This window comes from Citrus clementina, unplaced genomic scaffold (genome assembly GCF_000493195.1).
Source record: "Citrus clementina cultivar Clemenules unplaced genomic scaffold, Citrus_clementina_v1.0 scaffold_6, whole genome shotgun sequence".
Classification (NCBI taxonomy): domain Eukaryota; kingdom Viridiplantae; phylum Streptophyta; class Magnoliopsida; order Sapindales; family Rutaceae; genus Citrus; species Citrus x clementina.
In genome coordinates, this window is record NW_006262139.1 from 19255841 (window position 1) to 19277657 (window position 21817).

At 34.5% G+C, this 21817-nt stretch overlaps 3 protein-coding genes across 7 annotated transcripts; 1 reads left to right on the forward strand and 2 right to left on the reverse strand.

Moving 5' to 3' along the window:
• Positions 1-26: 26 nt before the first annotated feature.
• LOC18038333 (DEAD-box ATP-dependent RNA helicase 37) lies at positions 27-4804 on the reverse strand. The gene is made up of 7 exons (XM_006429875.2): positions 4667-4804; positions 3383-4155; positions 3198-3281; positions 2412-2654; positions 1789-1956; positions 1455-1568; positions 27-1069 (listed from the first exon to the last, which is right to left on the reverse strand). Exons 2-7 carry the CDS (start codon positions 4085-4087, stop codon positions 563-565), a joined length of 1821 nt encoding a protein of 606 aa, XP_006429938.1. The 5' UTR covers positions 4088-4155; positions 4667-4804; the 3' UTR covers positions 27-562.
• Positions 4805-9967: 5163 nt separating this feature from the next.
• On the forward strand, positions 9968-15025 carry LOC18038514 (serine/threonine-protein phosphatase PP2A-4 catalytic subunit). 4 transcript variants are annotated; one of them, XM_006429878.2, is made up of 11 exons: positions 9968-10228; positions 10816-10872; positions 11181-11264; positions 11611-11682; positions 12216-12287; positions 12588-12628; positions 13138-13204; positions 13752-13943; positions 14061-14150; positions 14246-14353; positions 14464-15025. In XM_006429878.2, the coding sequence occupies exons 1-11, from the start codon at positions 10136-10138 to the stop codon at positions 14527-14529; spliced, it is 942 nt and encodes a 313-aa protein (XP_006429941.1). In that variant the 5' UTR covers positions 9968-10135; the 3' UTR covers positions 14530-15025. The 4 variants fall into 4 exon arrangements, 3 of the variants coding, with proteins under 3 accessions (XP_006429941.1, XP_024037658.1, XP_024037660.1); XR_002904872.1 differs by lacking the exon at positions 14464-15025 and having other exon boundaries at positions 13756-13943; positions 14246-14333; XM_024181890.1 differs by lacking the exon at positions 11611-11682.
• Positions 15026-15289: 264 nt separating this feature from the next.
• LOC18038902 (lipid phosphate phosphatase delta) lies at positions 15290-18529 on the reverse strand. Of its 2 annotated transcripts, XM_006429880.2 has the most exons (8): positions 18197-18529; positions 17994-18089; positions 17831-17905; positions 17585-17715; positions 16929-17032; positions 16714-16842; positions 16434-16549; positions 15290-15921 (listed from the first exon to the last, which is right to left on the reverse strand). In XM_006429880.2, exons 1-8 carry the CDS (start codon positions 18359-18361, stop codon positions 15511-15513), a joined length of 1227 nt encoding a protein of 408 aa, XP_006429943.1. In that variant the 5' UTR covers positions 18362-18529; the 3' UTR covers positions 15290-15510. The 2 variants fall into 2 exon arrangements, with proteins under 2 accessions (XP_006429943.1, XP_024038452.1); XM_024182684.1 differs by lacking the exon at positions 16929-17032 and having other exon boundaries at positions 16714-16838.
• Between the last annotated feature and the right edge of the window lie 3288 nt (positions 18530-21817).

Here is a 21817-nt window from a genome sequence, read left to right on the forward strand (position 1 = left end):
GCTTACAAGATCTCTTATAGAATCAGTCAATTAATTCCAACTTAGATTCAACATATCCATGTGGATAAAATTTTTCATCACACAAACAAATTTTGAAAACAACGCACCCCCTGATCAGCCAAACGAACGTGAATTACCGAACCAGCTGTAAATTTAACCTTTCAATATTCTAAACTCAGGTCGGGGAAGCTATACTTGCATCATACTCTGGTTGTAAATGCCAAAAAGGAAAAAATGAGACCCAGTTCCAAGCCCTCCCCATTGACATTTCTAATGCTATTCAGTTTTTACCTCCAACCAAACGTCACCAGAACTTCGTTAAAGCTGATAAGTTGAGTTAGCACTAAGCCCACAGCCCTCGCCAAAGCTGATAAGTTGAGCTAAGACTAAGCCCACAGCCCTCGCCGTGAAACTGAGAGCAAAAGAATTTCCTAAACTAGAAACCGAATTGCCAAAGACAGAAGTAAACAAAGATGGATAGAGAATAATCCATAAATTTTTGAAGAAAAACAATATATATACTCGAACAGTTGTAAAGACATTTCAGTGTAAGGTGGGGATCTTAATCCCATGCACTGGTCACACCAGGATTGCTGTAACCATATCCCCCACCATAACCACCACCTGGAACCCCATATGCATTGCTACTACTATTCACTCCACTGTAAAAGTCATTAGATGTGCCTCTAGTAAATGAGCCGTCTCTTCTGAAGTCACGACCACCAAAACGGTTTCCTCCAGATCGCTTATTTTTGCCACCGCCATAATTAGCCCGTGATGCGTAACGAGTAAGCCAAGCAGGTACTTCCTGATTAGATTCTTGCATTAGCTCAGCTAGAGGCCTTGCCAATGACAAATTGTTCTCGTTAAAAAAGGCTGTAGCCAATCCTGATTTCCCAGCTCGTCCTGTCCTTCCTATCCGATGTACATAATCATCAATGTCATTAGGGAGATCAAAGTTGACTACATGAGCTACATGCGGTATATCAAGACCACGTGCCGCCACATCAGTAGCTACTAAAATTGGTGTCTTTCCACTCTTAAATGATCTCAATGCTAGTTCCCTTTCCTGCACACACACCCCCCAAAAAAAAAATCAGCATTATTATGTACAAATCACTACCGCAACTGCATTGCCATAGTGCAGGACAAAAGGAACAGAATACAATGAACTGATAATTATCAGTTGGATACTTCTCACTCTAAACAGGAATAGAAAACTTAAATGGAACCAAAATCAGAAAACTTAAATGGAACCAAAATCACAACACCCAATATTACAGAAAAGAAGTCATTTTTCCACGCATAAGGCAATAATATTATCCTTTCACAAACATGCTGACTAAAAAATTACAAAATACCTACATATTTTTACTTAGCTTCTACTTAACAAATGAGATCCTTACTAACTTAATTTTTTTTCCCTTTAACTGTATAGATCCCGACTGACTCACCTGTTGTGTTCTGTCCCCATGAATAGTAGTTGCAGGAAACCCATTCATATACAACCAGTGTTCCAACGCATCAGCACCTTTCTTTGTCTCCACAAAAACTAATGTCAAAGATTGCTGAAATTAAAGGAAAAGCAATTTAACATCATAACAAAGCCAAACATAATTCAATCTATCAAATTAAATCAAATGTATTCCATTGAATGAGCAATTTGATTATTACATTTTATTTCTACAAACAGAGAACTCCCAGAACATCTGCTCCAACAGAGATAAACGAATAATACAGGATTATAATAGGCAACTCCGAAATGAAAAATGCAAGTGTCTAAATTACCTTCCCATGAACTCCATTTGCCACCTGTGCATGCAAGAGGTCCATCAGATGGCTTCTCTTGTCTGACTCATGAACGTATTCAACCCTTTGAACAATTAAATCAGTGCTTGAACCAACCCTTCCAACAGCCAGGAAAACGTAATTTGCTAGAAAATCAGACGCCAGTTTCTACGTGCCAAGCAAATTGACAAAAAAAGAAAAAAAGAAAATTGTTAGATGAATTGATGCCAGTATTTATTTCAACATCTAGAATAAACTTCTACTGCAACTGAGAAAATGATCCTCAACAGTACATCATATACAAAACATCTATGTTGCAGCAAATTCATTTCATATTGAAATGGATAAAAGTAGCTGGCACAAGTTGTCCAACCCACGTTGATATTGGACCTCATAAGGACCCAAACCCAAGATTTGAGCAGTAGGACAAGACACATCAGAATCCAACAGTCTCAAACACTAAGATTGGACAAAATTTATGCTTTTATTAAATGAACAATGGTAGAAGTAATAATAGTAATAATAGTAGCCCCTCAACAGACAATCAGGAATATCTCATGAACATTAACAGTTCTAGTAATCAGAAAGATCAAACAAATAGAATAGAAAATAAAATTAGAAACCTGTATCTCTTTCGGGAACGTGGCACTGAAAAGCATCGTCTGTCTCACACCAGGCGGAGGCATATCCATTTGTTGCACTATTTTTCTGATTTGAGGCTCAAAACCCATATCCAGCATCCGATCTGCCTCATCGAGAGCTAAATATCTAATCATCTGCAATGAAACTCTAGCTCTCTCAAGTAGATCAACCAATCTTCCTGGAGTAGCCACAAGAATATCAACACCTCTTTCAAGCTCTCGCAACTGACAACACAACAAAAAATCAGTACAAAATAAAGTTAAGCACCACAAAAAATAAATTAATCTTCAGCTTAAAGATCAATATAGCATTACAGACAAAGGCAATCCAATGAAAATTGCTTCTTTGACATTAAAGTAGAAATGCAAACTACATCCAAATCTCTCCAACAGATGATCAAAAAAAAAAAAAATTGCATGATAACAAGAATGTCCACATAAATCCCACACCTTCTATCAGTAGACATCATATAATGCTAGAGGTTCTATTTGCAACAATCTCAACTTTCAGCAAGTGCTGATAATTGCAACAAAGACTTTCTAAAAGCAATTTCTGCAGTTTAAGAATTCAAAACGTAGATATTTTCTTCGATAATTAGTGCCAAATTTATGTCAAGCAGTTGTAACTTTAGAATATAGTAAACCAGAAAAGATGAATAATGAAAGCTTAACTAAGAAAATGGAGACCAGAATTTTGAGCATTTGATTACTTCTAAAACAAAAGGCCAAAAGTGCAAAAGGGGAATCAAGTATGAGAACAATGGAAACCTGTTGGTTGATTGGTGCTCCTCCGTAAGCAACCACCACCTTGACACCAGTTTGATAGGAGAACTTCTTGGCTTCATCATGTATCTGCAAACCAAAAATGACTCAAAATGATCATTCCTCAATTTGAAAAATAGTGCAGGATCAAAGAAAGCAAAACACACAAAAGGTCAAAACCACAAGCCTACCTGAGATGAGAGTTCTCTCGTAGGGGCGAGAATAAGAGCCAGAGGATAAACAGTCCGTGCTCCACGTGGTCTCTGTACATACTGCTCACGCATTATCCCACTAATAATTGGAAAACAAAAGGCAGCTGTCTTCCCCGACCCTGTCTGAGCACAGGCCATTAAATCTCGTCCAGCAACCGATATAGGAATTGCATGACGCTGAACTGGAGTGGGTTTGACGTACTTGCACCTTCTAATATTAAGATTCAATTCTTCCCCCAGATCTATTTCTGCAAATGTATTAACTGGTGGTGGCACATTTTCCCCACTCGTCTCCACCGGAATATCCTCATAAGCATCAAAATTGATACCCGTGTTTTCTGCTTCAGCAAACGGCTGCTCTGCATCAATGTCATCACCAAACGGGTTCACTTCACGTACTCTTCGGTCCCACCCCCCACTCCTATTATTCCAACCACCGCCAGTTCTACCACCAGAACCATAACCCTGACCACGCCCAAAATCAGGCCTTGAACCACCGCCCCAGCGGGGCCCACTAGCAGGTTCATGAGCTTCCCGTGATGGAGCAGGAGGTTCAAAGGAGGCCGGTTGCTTGTTACGGAGATGCGGTGGAACATAAGTGGATCGAGGTAATGAATTGGTGTTAAAAGAAGCAGGGGCTGCATTCTCAGATGCAGAGACTGAATCAGCCCATGATGTGCTCATAATTGCAAAACTTTACCCCCTAAATTTTTCGTTTGCTTTCTAACTATCTAACTATCAGATCAAAAACCCTGAAAACCAGAATGCAACTACAATCAACATAACAAATTAAAAAAAAAATTAGATGGTATAAGAATCGTGAAATGAATACTACAATAAGAAAAAGGTACAAGGCTTAAAAAAATAAACAAATTGTAACAAAAATTAAAAAAATATTGCACAATATGATTAACAAAAAAAAAAAAAGCAAGTAGATAAAAATCCAAAACAAAAGCATGCACCGACACTAAGAAAACAAAATCATAAAAAAATTTAACATGATTAAGATCAACAGCATTTATACAATGCGATAACGAACCCGAAAGAACTCTTTAACAAAGCGGAAACAAAAACAAATCGCAAATGCAAGTGCTTCAACAGGCTCGAATCCTAAATTCGAAAAATTACGAGGCGTAAATCTGTAAAGACACAAACGAAACCCTAATTTATCTATTCTCGAGATCGGACAAGAAGCGTAAGTTTCGGTTAAAATATGAGAGAGAGAAGTATTTGTTTGATTTACTAAGGAAGAAAAAATTTTACCCTCGTTTGAAAATCAGATCAAAAATCAAATCTCTTTCTTCGTTTTTTCTTCTTCTTTTGGTTGCTCGCGGTGTTTTCTCGTGTGCATCAAATGAGAGAACCTCTTGTGCTTTAATTCTAAAATATCTAAATAAAAACACACACTGTTTGTGTGTCCGTACAATCTGGGGCTTGCGTCATAAATCTAAATTAATGGTGTTTCAATGTTTTACTTTCAATGAATGACAAATTTCAATTTAATTAAATTAGGTATGACCTTTTTTGATCGGTTGACGTTGAAACGTGAAATGCTGATTAATATCTTTATGAGTGTTGTAATAATTTAAAATTTGTGATTAAACGCTGTTATTTATTACATTGTCCGTCGGTGAATCTGTACTGTGCGCGTGTGAAACACGACGGAGGCTGATTGGATAATGGAAAAGTGCTGTCGCCCGATATTTTGTGTGGTTGTTGGAGCTGGCTTGTATTTGAAAGACTTCGATTGTGATTTGTAAGTGATTACGGTGTCCAAAAAAATTATTTAAATTTACTAATAAGATATAAATTGAGATTAAACAAATCTTTAATCCTAAAATTTATTAAAATTAGGGGCCATTTGGGCTTGCAGCCGATAATAGTTCGAGCCCATTAAGGGGGTGTTTGGCACCCAACATTATATAGGATTATAACCTTGTATTGTATTAAACTAATACAATCTTGTGTTTGGTAAAAAAATAACTATATTAAACCGCATAATAATACTGTTGCAATACACCGAATGCCGCAAAAAATAAACCCGTGTGGGAGTCGTGATTTGGCGTGATTGCATTAGAAAAGTGGGAGAAATATTTTCTTCTTCAAAACATGATCCTAAGCCACAAAACAAAATTTTTATTCTCAAAACCCGATTTTTCTTCTTCACCGAATCTATCACCGAAAACAACACAGCCACCACTAGTCAACGCCGTTAAGTGTTCCGACGCGACACCACAACTAGGGGTGGCAAAAAAGCCCAGGCCGGCCCAAGCCCGCGGGCTTAGGCTCGGCCCTCACCCATGAGGGCCTAGACAAGGGCCCAAGAAAAAAAAAAGCCCGAACATAGCCCAAGCCCGCAACTTTTTAAAAAACTAATTTTATAAATTAGAATAATATAATTAAAATTGAAAAGTAATTTAAAAATAAAAAAGAAAACTTAAATTCTTAACTTATAAATCAATTATGATTCAAAAAAACTAAAATTATGATACTAAATTCTCTCTTTTGTGTCAATTAATTAAGAGAGCGTTTGAATTATAAAATCTAGTATTAAAGAAAATTAAAATTATGAGTTTTTATTTGCTTTATTTATTATTTTAATTTGAAATATTCATTTTCTTTAATTTATTTATGATTGTAATAACTTGTGAATCATTAATTTATTTCAAATTTACAATAATTTAAAAATTTTAAAATAAATAAATAAAGCCCAAGTCCGGCCCGAGCCTGTCCCAGGCCCTAGGTCCGTACACTTAGCTGACAGAGGGCCTGGACATGGGCTTGAAAAAGCCCAGCCCATGCCCGTTGTTTGCCATCCCTAACCACAGTTGTTGCTTCATCGCCCCTGCGTCACGCCTTCAAGGTTATTGCTCCAAACTGCGCAAAATCCCAAGAGCTACTCCAACACCACTGTGCCTTCTCTTCACCACAAAAGTCATCAAGCAACAAGTTAGTATGGTTTGATTTTTAAATTGATTTATGTTAGGGTTTGATTTGACTTTTTAAATTGGTTTTGGTTATGGTTTGATTTGAATTGTTGAATTGGGTTAAATCTTAATTATTAAGTCCAATTGATGCTGGAAATCTTGATGCTTCTCTGTTGCTCATGGAATTCCAATTATTGATATTGGTCTCTTGACATCCCCATCAGCCAGCACACAAGAACTTGACAAACTTCACTCAACTCTCAACTTTTGGGGTTGTTTCTAGGTTTTTGCATAACAAGGTTCAAGAACTGAAAGGCAGAAAGCAATGGTATGCATGGGTAGTTATATCCTTCCTCAATGGCCGTATACAAATGCTTAACTTTCTTTTTATTATAGAGTTAATTAACTATGTTATATTAGCGAAATTAATAATTCTAAAATGCACTGAAATCCATAAGCAAAAGGTGACTGTTGAATGAAGTTTTCAATTAAATTTTTTCAAATAACCTTGTTTGTTTACAAACATTTTAGTGGCTTTGAATGTAAAACAAATTGACAGGGAGGAATATCAAATAACTTCAAACATGGACTGGTTTAACATGAAAAAAAAACTTTGATGTTTTTCATCCAACTTTTTCATTTTCGTTTTTATTTTATTGTTTCATATGCTGAGTTTATAGTTACATGCTTGAGGATTGAGTTTAAGTCGGTGTTGAAATGATGTTGACTTTCTAAAATTTTAATTATTTAGTTTTTTTGGATAAATAGATGTTGATTAGAAGGCAAATTGGTAATTGGACCGGTGAGATTGATATTTGAAAAGATTGATTTATAATTGAGCAATTTAAAGTTTTTTAGTTGGGTTGTTATAATCATCTTCTCCCTCATAATTGGACTGGTGAGGCTGGCATCTAACTTGCTTGAATTGATTATAATCGTTGGCATATGCATTTTATGATGATATAAAATTGAATTGCATTGAATATATGCATGTATCCAAGTTGTTAACAAAAATTATTAAGAAAAGGATTCATGTTTGCATGTAGCATGTTCAACATTTGAGGTGTATTGAGGAGTTCAAGCCGAGGAAGAAGAAGAACGACAAACTCAAGGCTGAAGCTAAGGCAAGAGGTGAAAGAAGCCACGGGGTTTCATGGTGGAAGGTGCAGCATTGGAAACTATCACTCCTATTACTTATGATGTCGTCAACCATTTAAGAGTGGTTACTAGGTCATTTTTTAAGTTTTATCATTGTTTTCTTAATTTTTATGAACTTTTGTAGACATTGTCAACTTATTTGGATGTATCTTCATCTTCAGTAGTTTTGTTTTTTGAGATGAATTATTATAGCAGAAATGTTCATTTTTAATTTGTATTTCATATAGAAACAAGAGGTATTTTTCAATGCAAAGTTATATGCTTGCAAGGATGTATTATGGAGATGGGTTCAAAATGCGTGTTCAGGAATCATGAAACAAGACGATTTCTAAAAGCACAGGCTGGCTTTGCTGGGGGCAGCAAACAAGTATGACATTGCAGACTTGGAAGATGCTTGAGAGGATAGTCTTCTGAAACATATCAATTCAGGGAATATCCTTAAGAGGTTGCAAGAGGCTTGGGTCTATCAGTTGAACAAGTTAAAGAAATGATGCTTGACGAATTTGTTTGATATTTGCAAGGTATATGATATTAGAGATGAAATCAATAACTTTTTCAAGCAAGCAGACCAAGAACTTATGGTGAAGATGTTTTGCGAAGTTCTGACGGTTTGGAAACCGGTATAATTTTCCTATGGAGGTCCTCTAATTCAGATTTGCTTGCTGTTGAAATGGTTGTGTATAGTAGTTAGATCTTTTGTCATATACAAATTCAATGATATGAACTTTATCTACATGTAATGAATCTATAACTAATAAGATGGTGTGATTATCATTATTTATCGTTGAATGATCTGATTCGATCATTATTTCACAGGTTATACATTTGGAAAATGCTAAAAAAATGAATGTTTTGTTGTCCAAAAATTTAGAGCCATAAGCTTTAATTTTTATGAGGAATTATGATATTTTTTTTAACATTCATACAAAAAATAATGTTAAATTTCTAAAATTTAAGATTTCATATAGTATTTTTTTTAGGTACTAATAAATATTATTTTTTAAATATATAATTTAAGTTAATTATTAAAGAAATTAATACAGTACAGTGTAATACCAAATATAGTATAACTAAAAATTAATACAGTACAATGTAGCACCAAACATTGTACAACATTATTATAATACATTATTAATGAAATACAGCATAATACAATATACCTGCATTAAAATAATGTAATACAGTATAATACAATACAATGTGCCAAACGCACCATAAGTTTATTAGATATTCAACAGATTTTTTTAACTATATTATAAGTGTCCCTATATTAGTGTCCATGGCTAAAAATTTAGTTGATTTCAAATACATATTTGTAGATTGTACCAATTTTAAAAAAAATTACAAATGTGAAAACTAAAACATGCAAAATGGGTTATTGAGTTGTGTTCATGTTGTATCAGTTTCATATCGTGTCAAATTTAAGTCGACCGAAATAAGACTTATTTAATAATTATGGTAAAATATTAAGACCTTAACATGATATGAAAAATAAACGGATTATTTGATAACCCACTTAATACACACACACACACACACACACACACATAATTTATCGATATTATAAAATATAAATGTCTACCAATATTTTACACGTTTATATTATTGAAGTTCTAAATTTAAATAAAATTTTATAAATGAAATATTATGTATATGTTTATTCTAAAGAGAGAGGGAGAGAGAGAGAGAATCATATCCAATATTTGAGTTTTGATGATAAGAACCTATAAATTAATTTTGAATAGAAAATATAATCGTGTTATTGATCAGATAAATAAATTAAGAACTTTTACTTTAACTTTAACCCAACACGAAAAAAAATGTGTCAACTTGGACCCGACCCATTTAATAATCTTGTTAAATTTGACAACTGTACTCATGTATTCGTGTCGTGTTCTTGCCAAATAATTGGGTCATGTCAAATTTTACCAACTCTAATAAAAATATGTAACTATCAAACAAAAATGATAATGATGAATTGACGATGTAAGTAATACTTTCGCACACGATGATTAGGTAACGATGATTTGAGAATTATGGTGAAAGCGGGTAAATGCCATGAAGGTTAAAATATAAATTCTGTACTATAATGTAACAACAATACAACATATGTTATTTTATGCGTTGTGTATTTGCGTTATATGTTTCTCACATTGTCCGAGACTAATAATTATTACTGGTGCATGATTCATTCTAGTAAAATTTTTAACTAACTAAATGAAATAAGTTTGTTAACGTTATAGCCATTCATTTATTATTTTCTCCCTAATTTATAAGATTTTATCACAAATAAATTCTGTTTTAATGATTGGGCCGGGCTAAAACGATAAACGACTAACCCACTTCAATTCCGTTTATCCAGCCATCCAGGTAAATGATACGTCGACGTATGAATGCACGTGTACAGCTGTGACCCACCTGGCCACCAGTTTCATTTTCTTTGTTTGTTCGTTTCATTTTGTGAAATAAAGCACAACGCGCTCACTCGCTCTCTTGTCCACGCGCGCTCTCATTTCGACTTCGTCGGCTCCGCTACACAAGACTGAAGAATCACACAAACGAAACTCTCTGATCTCACTCTAGGGTTAGGGATATCCCTAATCCGGACACCGTTATCCCGATTCGGTTTAGGATTCGAGAATCAAAGATGGGCGCAAATTCGTTATCCACTGACACGACCACCGACCTCGACGAGCAGATCTCGCAGCTCATGCAGTGCAAGCCTCTCTCCGAACCACAGGTTCCTTCCAATTAACGCTCGCAATTTCAATTAATCTGATCAGCCAATATTTGATTGATTATCAGAAACTTGAAAAATCTTTGTTGAGTATCAGGAGTTAGAAAATGAAATTATCCATTTCTTGTACAAAAATGGAAGTATTAAGTATAAAAAAATACGAATAAAGGTCCTTGCAATTAGGTATTATTGGATTTAGGGTTTATAGCGGACGGATACTTCAGATCTCAATCATTGATCTGTTTTAGGTATTTGTATTGGCAAAAGAACAAGATTTGTATGAGTTGCTATTTTTTGTCGTGATATAACAATGATGGCTTGAGGATAATTCGCAAAGAAGGAAACAGTGAATCACATCTTGTAATTTCAGTGTTTTTGCTTAATTCTGGAAGCTTGAAAACTAAAGTGTTTGTGAAATATCAACATTTAAATGGGAACTAATATTTACCAACAATGTATCCACTATCCTTGCAATGCTATAAAGGGACCTATCTTGTGTTATGTTGTCAAAGTGTGTTGTCAGTCTCGCAATTCATAATGCAGCTGAGGTGGATTAGTAATCATATTTGATTTGATTTACTGTTCTGTAGGTTAAAGCATTATGCGAGAAGGCTAAGGAGATATTGATGGAAGAAAGCAATGTACAGGTTGAACCCTTTTATTACTTTTAAACATAACATCTTTTTTTTTTTTTTTTCACATCTTTGGTTTCTAAGAAGCTTACCTGTGGTGGTATTATTCATAATCTTGGGAAAGATAGGCATCTTCTTTGGAACTAGATACTCTACTGTTGGTTGCCTTCAGTTGGAAATTTATTATCTTGGTTCTGAAATCCCGGTCTCAGTGTAATTGTTGTCCTCCTTTTCTTTTCTCGTATTTCACCACTCTGTAGATGTTATACTCTTATGTTGAAATGCTGAAGCATTGATATTTTCTCCCTTCTTTTGTATCTCAGCCTGTGAAAAGTCCAGTGACAATTTGTGGCGATATTCATGGGCAGTTTCATGATCTTGCAGAACTTTTTCAAATTGGCGGGAAGGTATCAGTTTTGACTATGACTATTTTTGTATTTAGTTTTCTGTTTTAGGGTTTCTGTGTGTATTTTATCATCTTTTATTTTGTTGGAAAGTGTCCTCAAGAGGTGAGTCAAAATGGTACCATTTTGATTTGATTTATGTTAATTGACTTTCTGAAAATCCATCATGAATAATGCTTTTAATGGAACTCTCACTACTTAATAGCTGCTATACATCCTGATTTAAAGACTGCCTTTTGGTTTTCTCCTTCATGCTTTACTTGTCTGCTTTAGGATAGGATACTGTGTTGATTTTTTCTTGAACTTCCTTCATATTGATTAAAATCTGATCTTTATTTTAAATTGGCAGTGTCCAGATACCAATTACTTGTTTATGGGAGATTATGTGGACCGTGGGTATTATTCTGTTGAAACAGTTACGGTATGTTACATTTAATGTCAGAGTATCTTTTCCATGTTATTATAAATATTAGTACTATATAACATCTACAAGTGTCAAAATTAGTACCACCAGCTGATAAAATTGGTTTAATTAGCCTTTTATCCGTTTGGAGTGGTAGTCTTCTACAATCAAAAAACGCTGTGATTGATTTATCAAACCTTAGTTCTTATCCTTCCTCTCCTCACTTCCTCTTAGTCTTCGTGTTGTCTGCCTTGGGATGATGTATTACTTGGCATAAAATGTTGCACTTAGGAATGCTGACACCTTTATATTTTCAGTATAGCAGCTTCATTGGATGTCAATATGGAGTGGTGTTTATGAATCTTATTCGTGGCTTTTTATGGATACTGAAATTCCTCAGTACTATTTTGAAAAATATGTTTTCCACAGCTCTTATCTGTTGATTTTGGTTTTGGAGAGAGAATTTTGGATTTATTTGATTGCTTTACTGGTAATTTCCTTAGTGTTGCACCTGAAGTTACTTATTGATTCTGAGTTGGGTGTTCATACAGCTCTTAGTGGCCTTGAAGGTGCGGTATCCTCAGCGGATCACTATTCTTAGAGGAAACCATGAGAGTCGTCAGGTTCACTCTTGCAACCTTTTCTTTCTGCTTTCATTTTCTCTGTTAAAAGTCCTTTTTTTTTTTTTTTTTTATTTGGGGTGAATCTATAATCTCAGTAAATCCTGTCTACTGTGCTATTCATAGTGTAGAGATATGGTCTTTGAAATTGAGCGGGAGTCTTATTTTGTTCATCGGAATTTATTCTACTTTATTAATTTTTATTTTACATAATTGTGGTTTAATTGGTACACTGTCGAATTATTGGATCTGTAGACTGTTCAATGAATAAACTAAATATTGCTTTCATTTAATCTGCTACAGATTACTCAAGTTTATGGATTCTATGATGAATGTCTACGGAAGTGAGTTCTCTACGCTCAAACTTTATTTAAGAGATCATAATGAAAATCATGTCTTGATTTTTGCTGCAAAGTTATTTTCTGGATAACTTCCAGTTCATCAGTTTGTCAAAACGTATTCTCTATTCAAATTAAGATAACATTATACTTGCAAGTTGAAAACTCCTGTAAGATGTCACTCAAGCTTGCTATCATTGATGCAGTACTGCTTTTATAACAGTATACTTACATCAACTTTTCTGCAGAGTGGCAGAAAGGGTAATTTATTTTTCAACTTTTCCTTTATCACCCTTGGGAATTCCATTTGTAATACATTGCTGCAAAGAATTTTATTACTAAAGACTTCATACTTAGTTTGTTATTTCTTTGATGCTGAGATATTGGCTCCTTCGTGTTGGATTGAATTCCTATTGGAATGCATCATCTCCATGATTATATGGACTTAAATGTGCAACTAACATAGTTTATGCTGTTCAGCTGCAAAGAATTATCTCATTACGGTTTATTTACAGGTATGGCAATGCTAACATTTGGAAGATTTTTACTGACCTTTTTGACTACTTTCCGTTGACTGCCTTGGTAAGTGGAAGTAAAATTTGATGCTAGCCATTTTGGTTGAAAGTTATAAATGAAGTAAATACAAGGAAGCAACAGTTAGTGCACCTACCTTAGCCCTTATGCATTTTAATTGTTTGATATAGATGTTTGCTTAGCTTTAATTCGTATTGGATGGGGCGGATGTGGTTCTGAGTTTACCTTTGTCATGACTCAGCTCACTTCTGCGCAAGTGTTTTTATGTATAGTGGTTGTAACTTCTGAATTTCGTTATGGATTCCACTAGGACTTTTATGTTATCACATTATTTTCCGATCATAAGAATTGAGAAATACCAGGATTTAATTTTAAGGAACACACTGCAAATTCTCCATTTCCAGTAGGGTAGGAATCTTAAATATATTGCTATTATGATGCTGGGTGGCTGCTTAGCTTCCAAAATTAATTTTTTTAATTTTATATTGGTGAATAAAAAATGTGATTCTAATCAGTTGTAAGGAACCCCTTTTTTTTATGCTGGTAGTCAAAAGGTTATTTAACTGTTGCTAAAGTTCTATGTTTTCATGTGTAGGTAGAGTCAGAAATATTCTGTCTGCATGGTGGGCTGTCCCCTTCAATTGAAACACTTGATAATATCAGGAACTTTGATCGTGTTCAAGAGGTTCCTCATGAAGGGCCCATGTGTGATTTGTTATGGTCTGACCCAGATGATAGATGTGGTTGGGGTATCTCACCTCGTGGTGCTGGATATACTTTTGGCCAGGTACTGTACTCTGAATTTCTACCTTTTGTTATTCAAAGTTAGCTCTCATTGATGTTTTTAATGGTAATTGCACTTATTCTTCAATTGTCTATCTTAACTGTTGGATTCTGTTTGCAGGACATATCTGAACAATTCAATCATACAAACAACTTAAAATTGATTGCTAGAGCTCATCAACTGGTCATGGATGGATTTAATTGGGCGCATGTAATATTTGACTTTCAGATACTTACCAGATAATAATCTTTTTCCCTTTGATAAAAGAATATTATATGTATTATCACAATGATTCCTTGGTGCAGGAACAAAAGGTTGTTACTATATTTAGCGCACCTAACTATTGTTATCGCTGTGGCAACATGGCTTCTATCTTGGAAGTTGATGACTGTAGGAGCCACACGTTCATTCAGGTATTCCTCTCTTCTGTTTCCCCTAAAACTTGAAAGTGCAGCCCTTATTGCTATATTCTGATGATGCATTTGTACTTGCGTAAAACTTAATAAACTTTGTCTTGTTACAGTTTGAGCCAGCTCCTAGGAGAGGAGAACCAGATGTTACACGGAGAACACCTGATTACTTCCTGTGAAGCTGCCTTTGTGTCATACTGATTCATTTCACTTGCTTCTCCTCCCCTCATTGTGTACCAGTCGGGCAACTGTGGATCCTCCATTAATCCTCTGCGTGCTTTTTTTTTTTTTTTGGGTGGTAATGTGTCCAAAAAAGAACGTGAGCTACGGTGGTTAGATGCCCTTCTATCCGTTTTACACTTGAAAGCGTTTTCAGAACTCTGCTGGGGATATTGCCTAGGTGATGACCAATTGACGATGTCAGAAATGTACTAATTATGTAGATATTCGTTTTTAATTTTCTTTTGCGTTCAACTGTTCCCCCCACCATCCCTCTTCTTTTCTCGTATTTTCCTAGCCTTAATTCTCATTTGATTTTGGTTGGGAAATAAAAGAATCCCATATCTATTGAGTGCTTTAACCTTTTTTGTTCTTCCCTTAATATCATTGACACGACACTAGTGCTTGATATTGTTCACTTTTCAGGCAGTTTCTGTTGGTCGTTCCTTTTTTTTATTTTTTATTTTTATTCTTTTGTTGACATTAAACTATTTTTCCTTTTTATTTTTTACTTACCGTTTATTTTTTGGCTGTTGTCTATTGATCATTCAAATGTTGACATTAATTGTTCGTATTCAATCTTAAAAGGAAAATTTATTCAAAGATTACACTTGTGAATTTGGAAATTTTTAGCCCACAAAGGAATCAAAATAGTCAATAACCACTTGTTTTTTGAATATTTTGCGCAATTTCTAATTAATATTCTACAACACAGACAGCTCTAATATATACAGCCTCTGGTCTCACCGTAGCCAATGATAACTATTTACTAGAACAATAATAGTAACTACAAATAGCAAAAGAATATGACCAGTAAAAATGGATTACTCTAACTAAACGTTTGAATGTGATTTACAGAATTAACAGTATATAGATTACCTGCCAGGGACTTAGTAAATTTATACTCATCATGTCGTGGAACCACCGTCCACAAGCATGCATTATAATCTCAAGTGAGCGAAAACTGATGGAGCAAGGTCTACCACTGACCATGCAAGGCCTGCATATTGAAGGAACCTAATGCCGGTGTCAACATCAAAAATGTCCTGTCCGGAGAAAAAGAATAATTTTTGGGCATAACTTGATTGCTTAATCTTATCCGATTCCTTTCCCTTGACTGGTGCATTAAGCATGGGGATGTAGCTGGTTGACTTTATTGGGATGCCCAAGGTGTTTGATATTACAGGAACAATCCATTTTGCAAGAGCCTTGCTACAGAACTTCACAAGAAGTATTGTTGGCATTCCCACAAGAATTCTTCCTACAAAGGCAGGGATTGACAGTTGTGGGCTAAAGATGAGTGGAGCCGCTTCATGGTGGAACTGGTAGTACGTAAGGTGGACTCCAGCCACCTGCACAAAATTGCCACTTTAGTTTATGAAACTTAATCATGAATGCATGTATGCACAAGTTCTTCCCCTTTCTTTATTAGATAACATGACATATATAATAAACAAATGCAAAAATAAAACTTAGCAAACATTAATGGATGGTATTTAAAGTAATATGCATAAAAGACCAACTATTAGTACTATGTATGAGTTTAGATAAAATATTTCCTGGAATTAAAGGAAATGTTCTAGGAAGCCAGGACTTGAGAAAAGTTTTTGGCACCAAGAACTAAATTGAACATTCAATGATTCCATCAATTTTGCTGGTTCTAGAAGATGGCCTTCCACCAACAACTGACATTGGGCTCATAGTTAATTCAAGATCAGTAAGTAATAAAATTTGAAGAGATGAGAATGAACAGAAACATCACCACGTACCATTTCTTCAAATGTTTCAGATGAATTATGAAGAGAGTAAAATTAGAGTTCAGCTAAGCATGATTTCAAAGGCAAATGAGTGAACAAGTGCTTACAATTCCCAATGTGACTCCATTAAAGGCTGTATGGAACTCAAAGCTTGGAGTCGGAAGCTCTGGGGTTGGATAAGCAAAGAGCAACAGGAAGCTGAGGGCAGACCAAAAAGATAAAACTGCAAGAGAAATAATGTTGCAGAATAAGAAGACACACTAAAACAAGATGAACTGCAGCTTTGATTTCTGGATGCAATTAATGACATTTCAGTTCAAATATGACCAAATTCCACAGATAATCATAATTTGAAATCAAGAGCGTTCTAACCAAAACTACGCCTACCATTGTGTCCTGAGATAATGAAGTTGTCAACATATTCATGAACAGTAAGCCAAAATGCAAGGACCGCCAATCCTAAAGCCAGCCCGGCAATGATGTCAACCAAACTGTGCATGCCAAGGTAAATTCTTCCTACCAAGAAAACACTATTTCAGTAAAGGAATTTCCAATACGAAAATTAACAATGCCGCTGATTTCTTAAACAAAGTTAAACCTACCTACAGCAATGAGGCCCACAAGCAAGCAAAGAAGGGCAACTCCAGCAAACTGAGTAACGGCATAATTATTTTGGGAATAAGATAGGACATAGTGCAAAAGATATCTGGAATACAAGCCCGAAAAGAAACAATTAGTGCAAAGCATAAACTCTAGAATGCTAAAGTGGAAGGAAAGTCATTTAACTAGCGTCCTCCAAATTGATGCACATACTTTCAGAACAATTTACTACTGATATTCAATAAAGAATATCTACCAACTGACAACTTATCAATTAAATATATATGCTCAGCTTTGTATCCTCACAACTTGGAATTCCTTGGAGGAAACTACTTTAGCAACTTGGAAAACATGAGCTATGTTAATGTGTAAGAATTAGGAACTTGGTGAAAGATGCATACACCATATGCTTTAAAGTGCCGAGGAATACGACTTCATTTTCATTTTAACATATTCTGAAACCAGCTTGAATAACTATAACTACTTTACTTTCTATTAAGCCTTTTTCACAACACCTCATTTCGAGACTGCTCTAGAACTCAATACCTCAAATTCCTGCGGCACTCACGGCATTGCCCAGTAAATTTCAGTATATAGTATGAAGGAAAAGAAAAGAATTGCACAGGAAAAAGTGAACACGAGAAGGAATCATGAGTACCCTGCTAAGCAAACTGTATTGAGAGTGTGAGAAGAAGGCAATCCATATTCCAAGGCATTCTCTTTCTCATCTTTTGTGGCAGTTACTCTCCTCACAGGAGGGCAACTTGGTCTAGGAGCTGATACTGTATCCTATATAAAACACAACACCAAACAAAAACAAAAGAACTAGCTTCATGACTTCAATTTCAGTCTTACAATCAAAATTGAAAAACTGTGAACATCACGTAACTAATAAATTAAATACCTTTATAGTGTTCCCCAAATAATCACAAAAGGCCATCAAAAGAGTCATGTGCCGAGCCAGTTTCACATGCCCGCTCTACAATAAAACAAAAAAAAAAAGAATTTAAATCACAACATGAACATAAATCAAGCCTTAGCACAAATAGATGAAAAAGAAAACATACCCAGAAGACCACAGGCAAAAATCCAGTGTAAAATGGCACTGAAACAACGCAAGACAAGCCAGAAAACAGAGAATCCAAAAACTTATGCTGGTATTTCTGCACAAACCCACAAAAGCAAAACTCTATTAAAGTCAACATACAATGAAAAAAATCAAATTTTGGAATATGGGTATTGTTCAATTTGGTGGAAAGAATCTTGAGACCTGGATCTGGAGAATGAAAGGGGTGCCAATGATGACATAGTGAGTCACCCAAGGCTGCAGCAAAGATCTGAGCTTTTGAGTCACATTTAGACATGAAGATATCATAATCCACGACACAATCCCACCTAAGGTCGCCACTTGCCACGCTGCTAATACGCTCTCCATTTTATCTTCTTCCCTCTTCAATGAGAGAGGGATCAAAAATCAAAAGGAAGAAGACTTTAGAGAGAGTGATTTTGAATATACAGAGAAAAAATAGAAATCTTTGTTTGAATTGTCTTGGCCGAACGTCCAAGGTCCACTACGAGGAAGAAGAACGAATTTCAGTTCGGTATTTAATCAATAGGTACCCTCAGTTTTATGTTTTATCGAATTAAGACTTATATTTACAATTTTTGTTATGTAAATCCCTTGTCCGTAGGGATGGCAAAAATCCCCACGGGGACGGGTACCCTCGGGGATTTTCCCCATTCGGGGAGGGTACGGAGATAATTTTATACCCAATTTTTTATTCGGGGAGGGGATGGGGAAAATTTTTTACCCAATTTTTTATTCAGGGAGGGGACGGGGATGAGGTGGAATCCCCATCCCCTACCCATTTCCCCATTTTAATTTTTAATTTTATTTTTATTTTTAAAATTACTAATAAATAAATAACAAAATTATAAATATTGGCAAGATATGAGTGGAATTTTGGGTGTGACATGTATCTTTGATCCAAGGTATAAAAAGAAGTTCATTGAATATTACTTTTCTATGGTTTATGGTGGTGTTAAAGAGTTGTATGTTGGGAAAGTGGTCACCCTTTGCCGGGAATTAGTGGAAGAGTATCAATTGAAGTTTTCACCAACTGTTTATTGCTTTGATTATACTGGTAGTAGTTCTTCTACTAGATCTACAGGGGATTCTTATAAGAAAGCAACCAAATGGATGACAGGTTTTGATGATTATGTAAACAATGGAGATTGTGCAGTTGTTGCAGATGAATTAGATTCATATTTGGATGAAAAAGTTATACCCCGGTTGGAAGATTTTAATATTTTGAGTTGGTGGAAAACAAATGCTAATAAGTATCCTACATTAGCTCAAATTGCTAGAGATATTTTGGCAATTCCAATTACAACAGTTGCTTTTGAATCAGCTTTTAGCACCGGTGGTAGAGTTGTGAGCTCACACCGTAACAAACTTCATCCAAGCACATTAGAGGCTTTAATGTGCTGTCAAAGTTGGTTACGAGCTTACAATAGCAGTATGAGTTTATTTTACATTGTAATTATATTATACAGTTATTAATATTTACACTTATAAGTTACGTTACTTATATCATTTTCATTATTTTAGGTTTGAAATCTGAGGCTATCTCTCAATTTGCCACATTTCTCGAGGAAGAACAGGAGGAGCAGGACGAGCAGGAGGTAAATAGTTTTATTAAAAATATTAATTAAGTATCTACATTTATTTCATTTATTTTATTACCGTTATAAAAAATAATTTTTTTTCTTTTTATTGTAGGATTATGAAGATTGAGATATTGACAAAGATAATTATTTTAATAATTTATATTTTGAATGTGACTTTGTAATGGATCAATATTAATGTAAGATATATTTTAAACTTTATTTTTATCTGAATTTTTTATTTTAATATGATTAATTTAAAATCAAAAATAAAAAATATATTAGACTATTAATTATTCGGGGACCGGGGACCGGGGACCCTCGAGGATCCCCTGTTATTATTCGAGGAGGGGATGGGGATTCTCTCAAGCAATTCTGATGGGGACGGGGAGAGGACGGGGACATACGCAAAATATCGGGGATGGGTATGGAGAGATTGGTCCCCTCCCCTCCCCTCCCCATTGCCATCCCTACTTGTCCGGTGGCCCCTGCTTCTGGCTTTCTGTGATGATCAAACTTACTGTATGTGTAATTGCGTATGATACCAAGTTTTTTCCTTTTTCTTTTTTTATATACATTGTATGATATCAACTTTAAAATATCATATGTTGGTGTCACTTTAAAAAAAATAAATAGATATGTTGATGTCACTTAATATTGCATAGAGGTCTCCCCACTTGTTGGGTAGAATTTATCATGTTAAAATTTGCATTTAGTTAAATTTAATATTGAAAATATAAAATTTATTAACAATCCAAATAGATTGTTACTACAACTAAAAAAAATCCTCTGAGATTAGCTTATAATTATGTTCTCACTAATATTTTTTAAAAAAATCTATCTCCATCAATATTTGTGAAAAATAAAATATTAAATAATTTAAATTTTCATGAGAACTCGAGTATGTGCCATTAATAAAATTGAGAATCAAAACCTTAATTAGAGTTACCTTAAGTGAATTTTTCTTTAAAATTTTTTTTAAGTGAATTTCATTATACTAACTATCAATTTATTAAACCACTTGGGCTAAGCCCAAGTGGCTAGAGTTCGAGCCCCTGTAGACGCATTGTAAGGGTTTAATTTAAATTTCATTTATTGGAGCCCCAGAACTTAAGTGAAGGCAGTCTTTCTCCCAGAATGGGAGTTGGACGTCCCTCGAATATTTGAGAGAGTTAAAAAAATCTTAACGGTGCCATATTAAAGTTGATGTAAACTGGTCTTAGTAATTTGTATGGTGTAAATATCATTAGCAATAGTTCTCCTAAAAAAAAACTATCAATTTATTATATTTATATATCATTTTGATGGATGATATCACAGATGAACATCACATACTAAAAATAATAGAGTAAGGAAATGTTTAACAAAAATACATAAGATAGCTCTAATCCGTAAAAGGTAAACATTTAAGGACCTATACGACACAGTCTCATTTTTAATTTTATTATTTTCCGAATATTTTATTGTCCGTTACTCGTTATTAATATTGTTTTTCAATAATGAGAAGCGTGAGCCATGGGTTGGGCTTCCGCTGGATTTAGGTGGCAAAGTAAAGTCAGCCAGCGACGCGTAAATAAAAAGGACAAACATTTAAATACTTTGATCCCAATTTTTTTTTTAATTTTTCCTTGAGAAAAAAAAAATTCCCTTTGATCCATTCATTCACAATACCTATTTTATCCAGTTTCATTATAAAATATTATTACTTACTTGGTTTATGAACTTAATAGCTCATATTAAAATGTGAAATATATATATATATATATATATATACACACACACACACATAATTTGTACATTTAGATTTATAAAGGGTTTTACTTGTAAATATACTTCCAAATGATCACATGACACGATATTTCGAGGAAGGATGGTAGCTCTCCCAAAACATGCCCGCGACACAAAGTTGACCATTGACCAAATATGAGCACATCAAAGATTTTCGATTAATTATTATTAGTATTATTATTATTATTATTTATTTTGGCTACTAGAAGAAGGTTGACCAATCTAATCTAACACCTAAATATGAAATTAATAATTTAATCATAATAATTGTTTGATAGATTCTTTTTTTTTTTAAGAGAACTATTACTCATGCATCAACTCTGATATGACACCGCTCAGATTTTTTAACCCTCTCAAATATTCGAGGGACGTTTAACTCCACTCCTAGAAAAAAAATTATTTTCACTTAAGTTCTGTAGCTCCAAAGAAAAACATT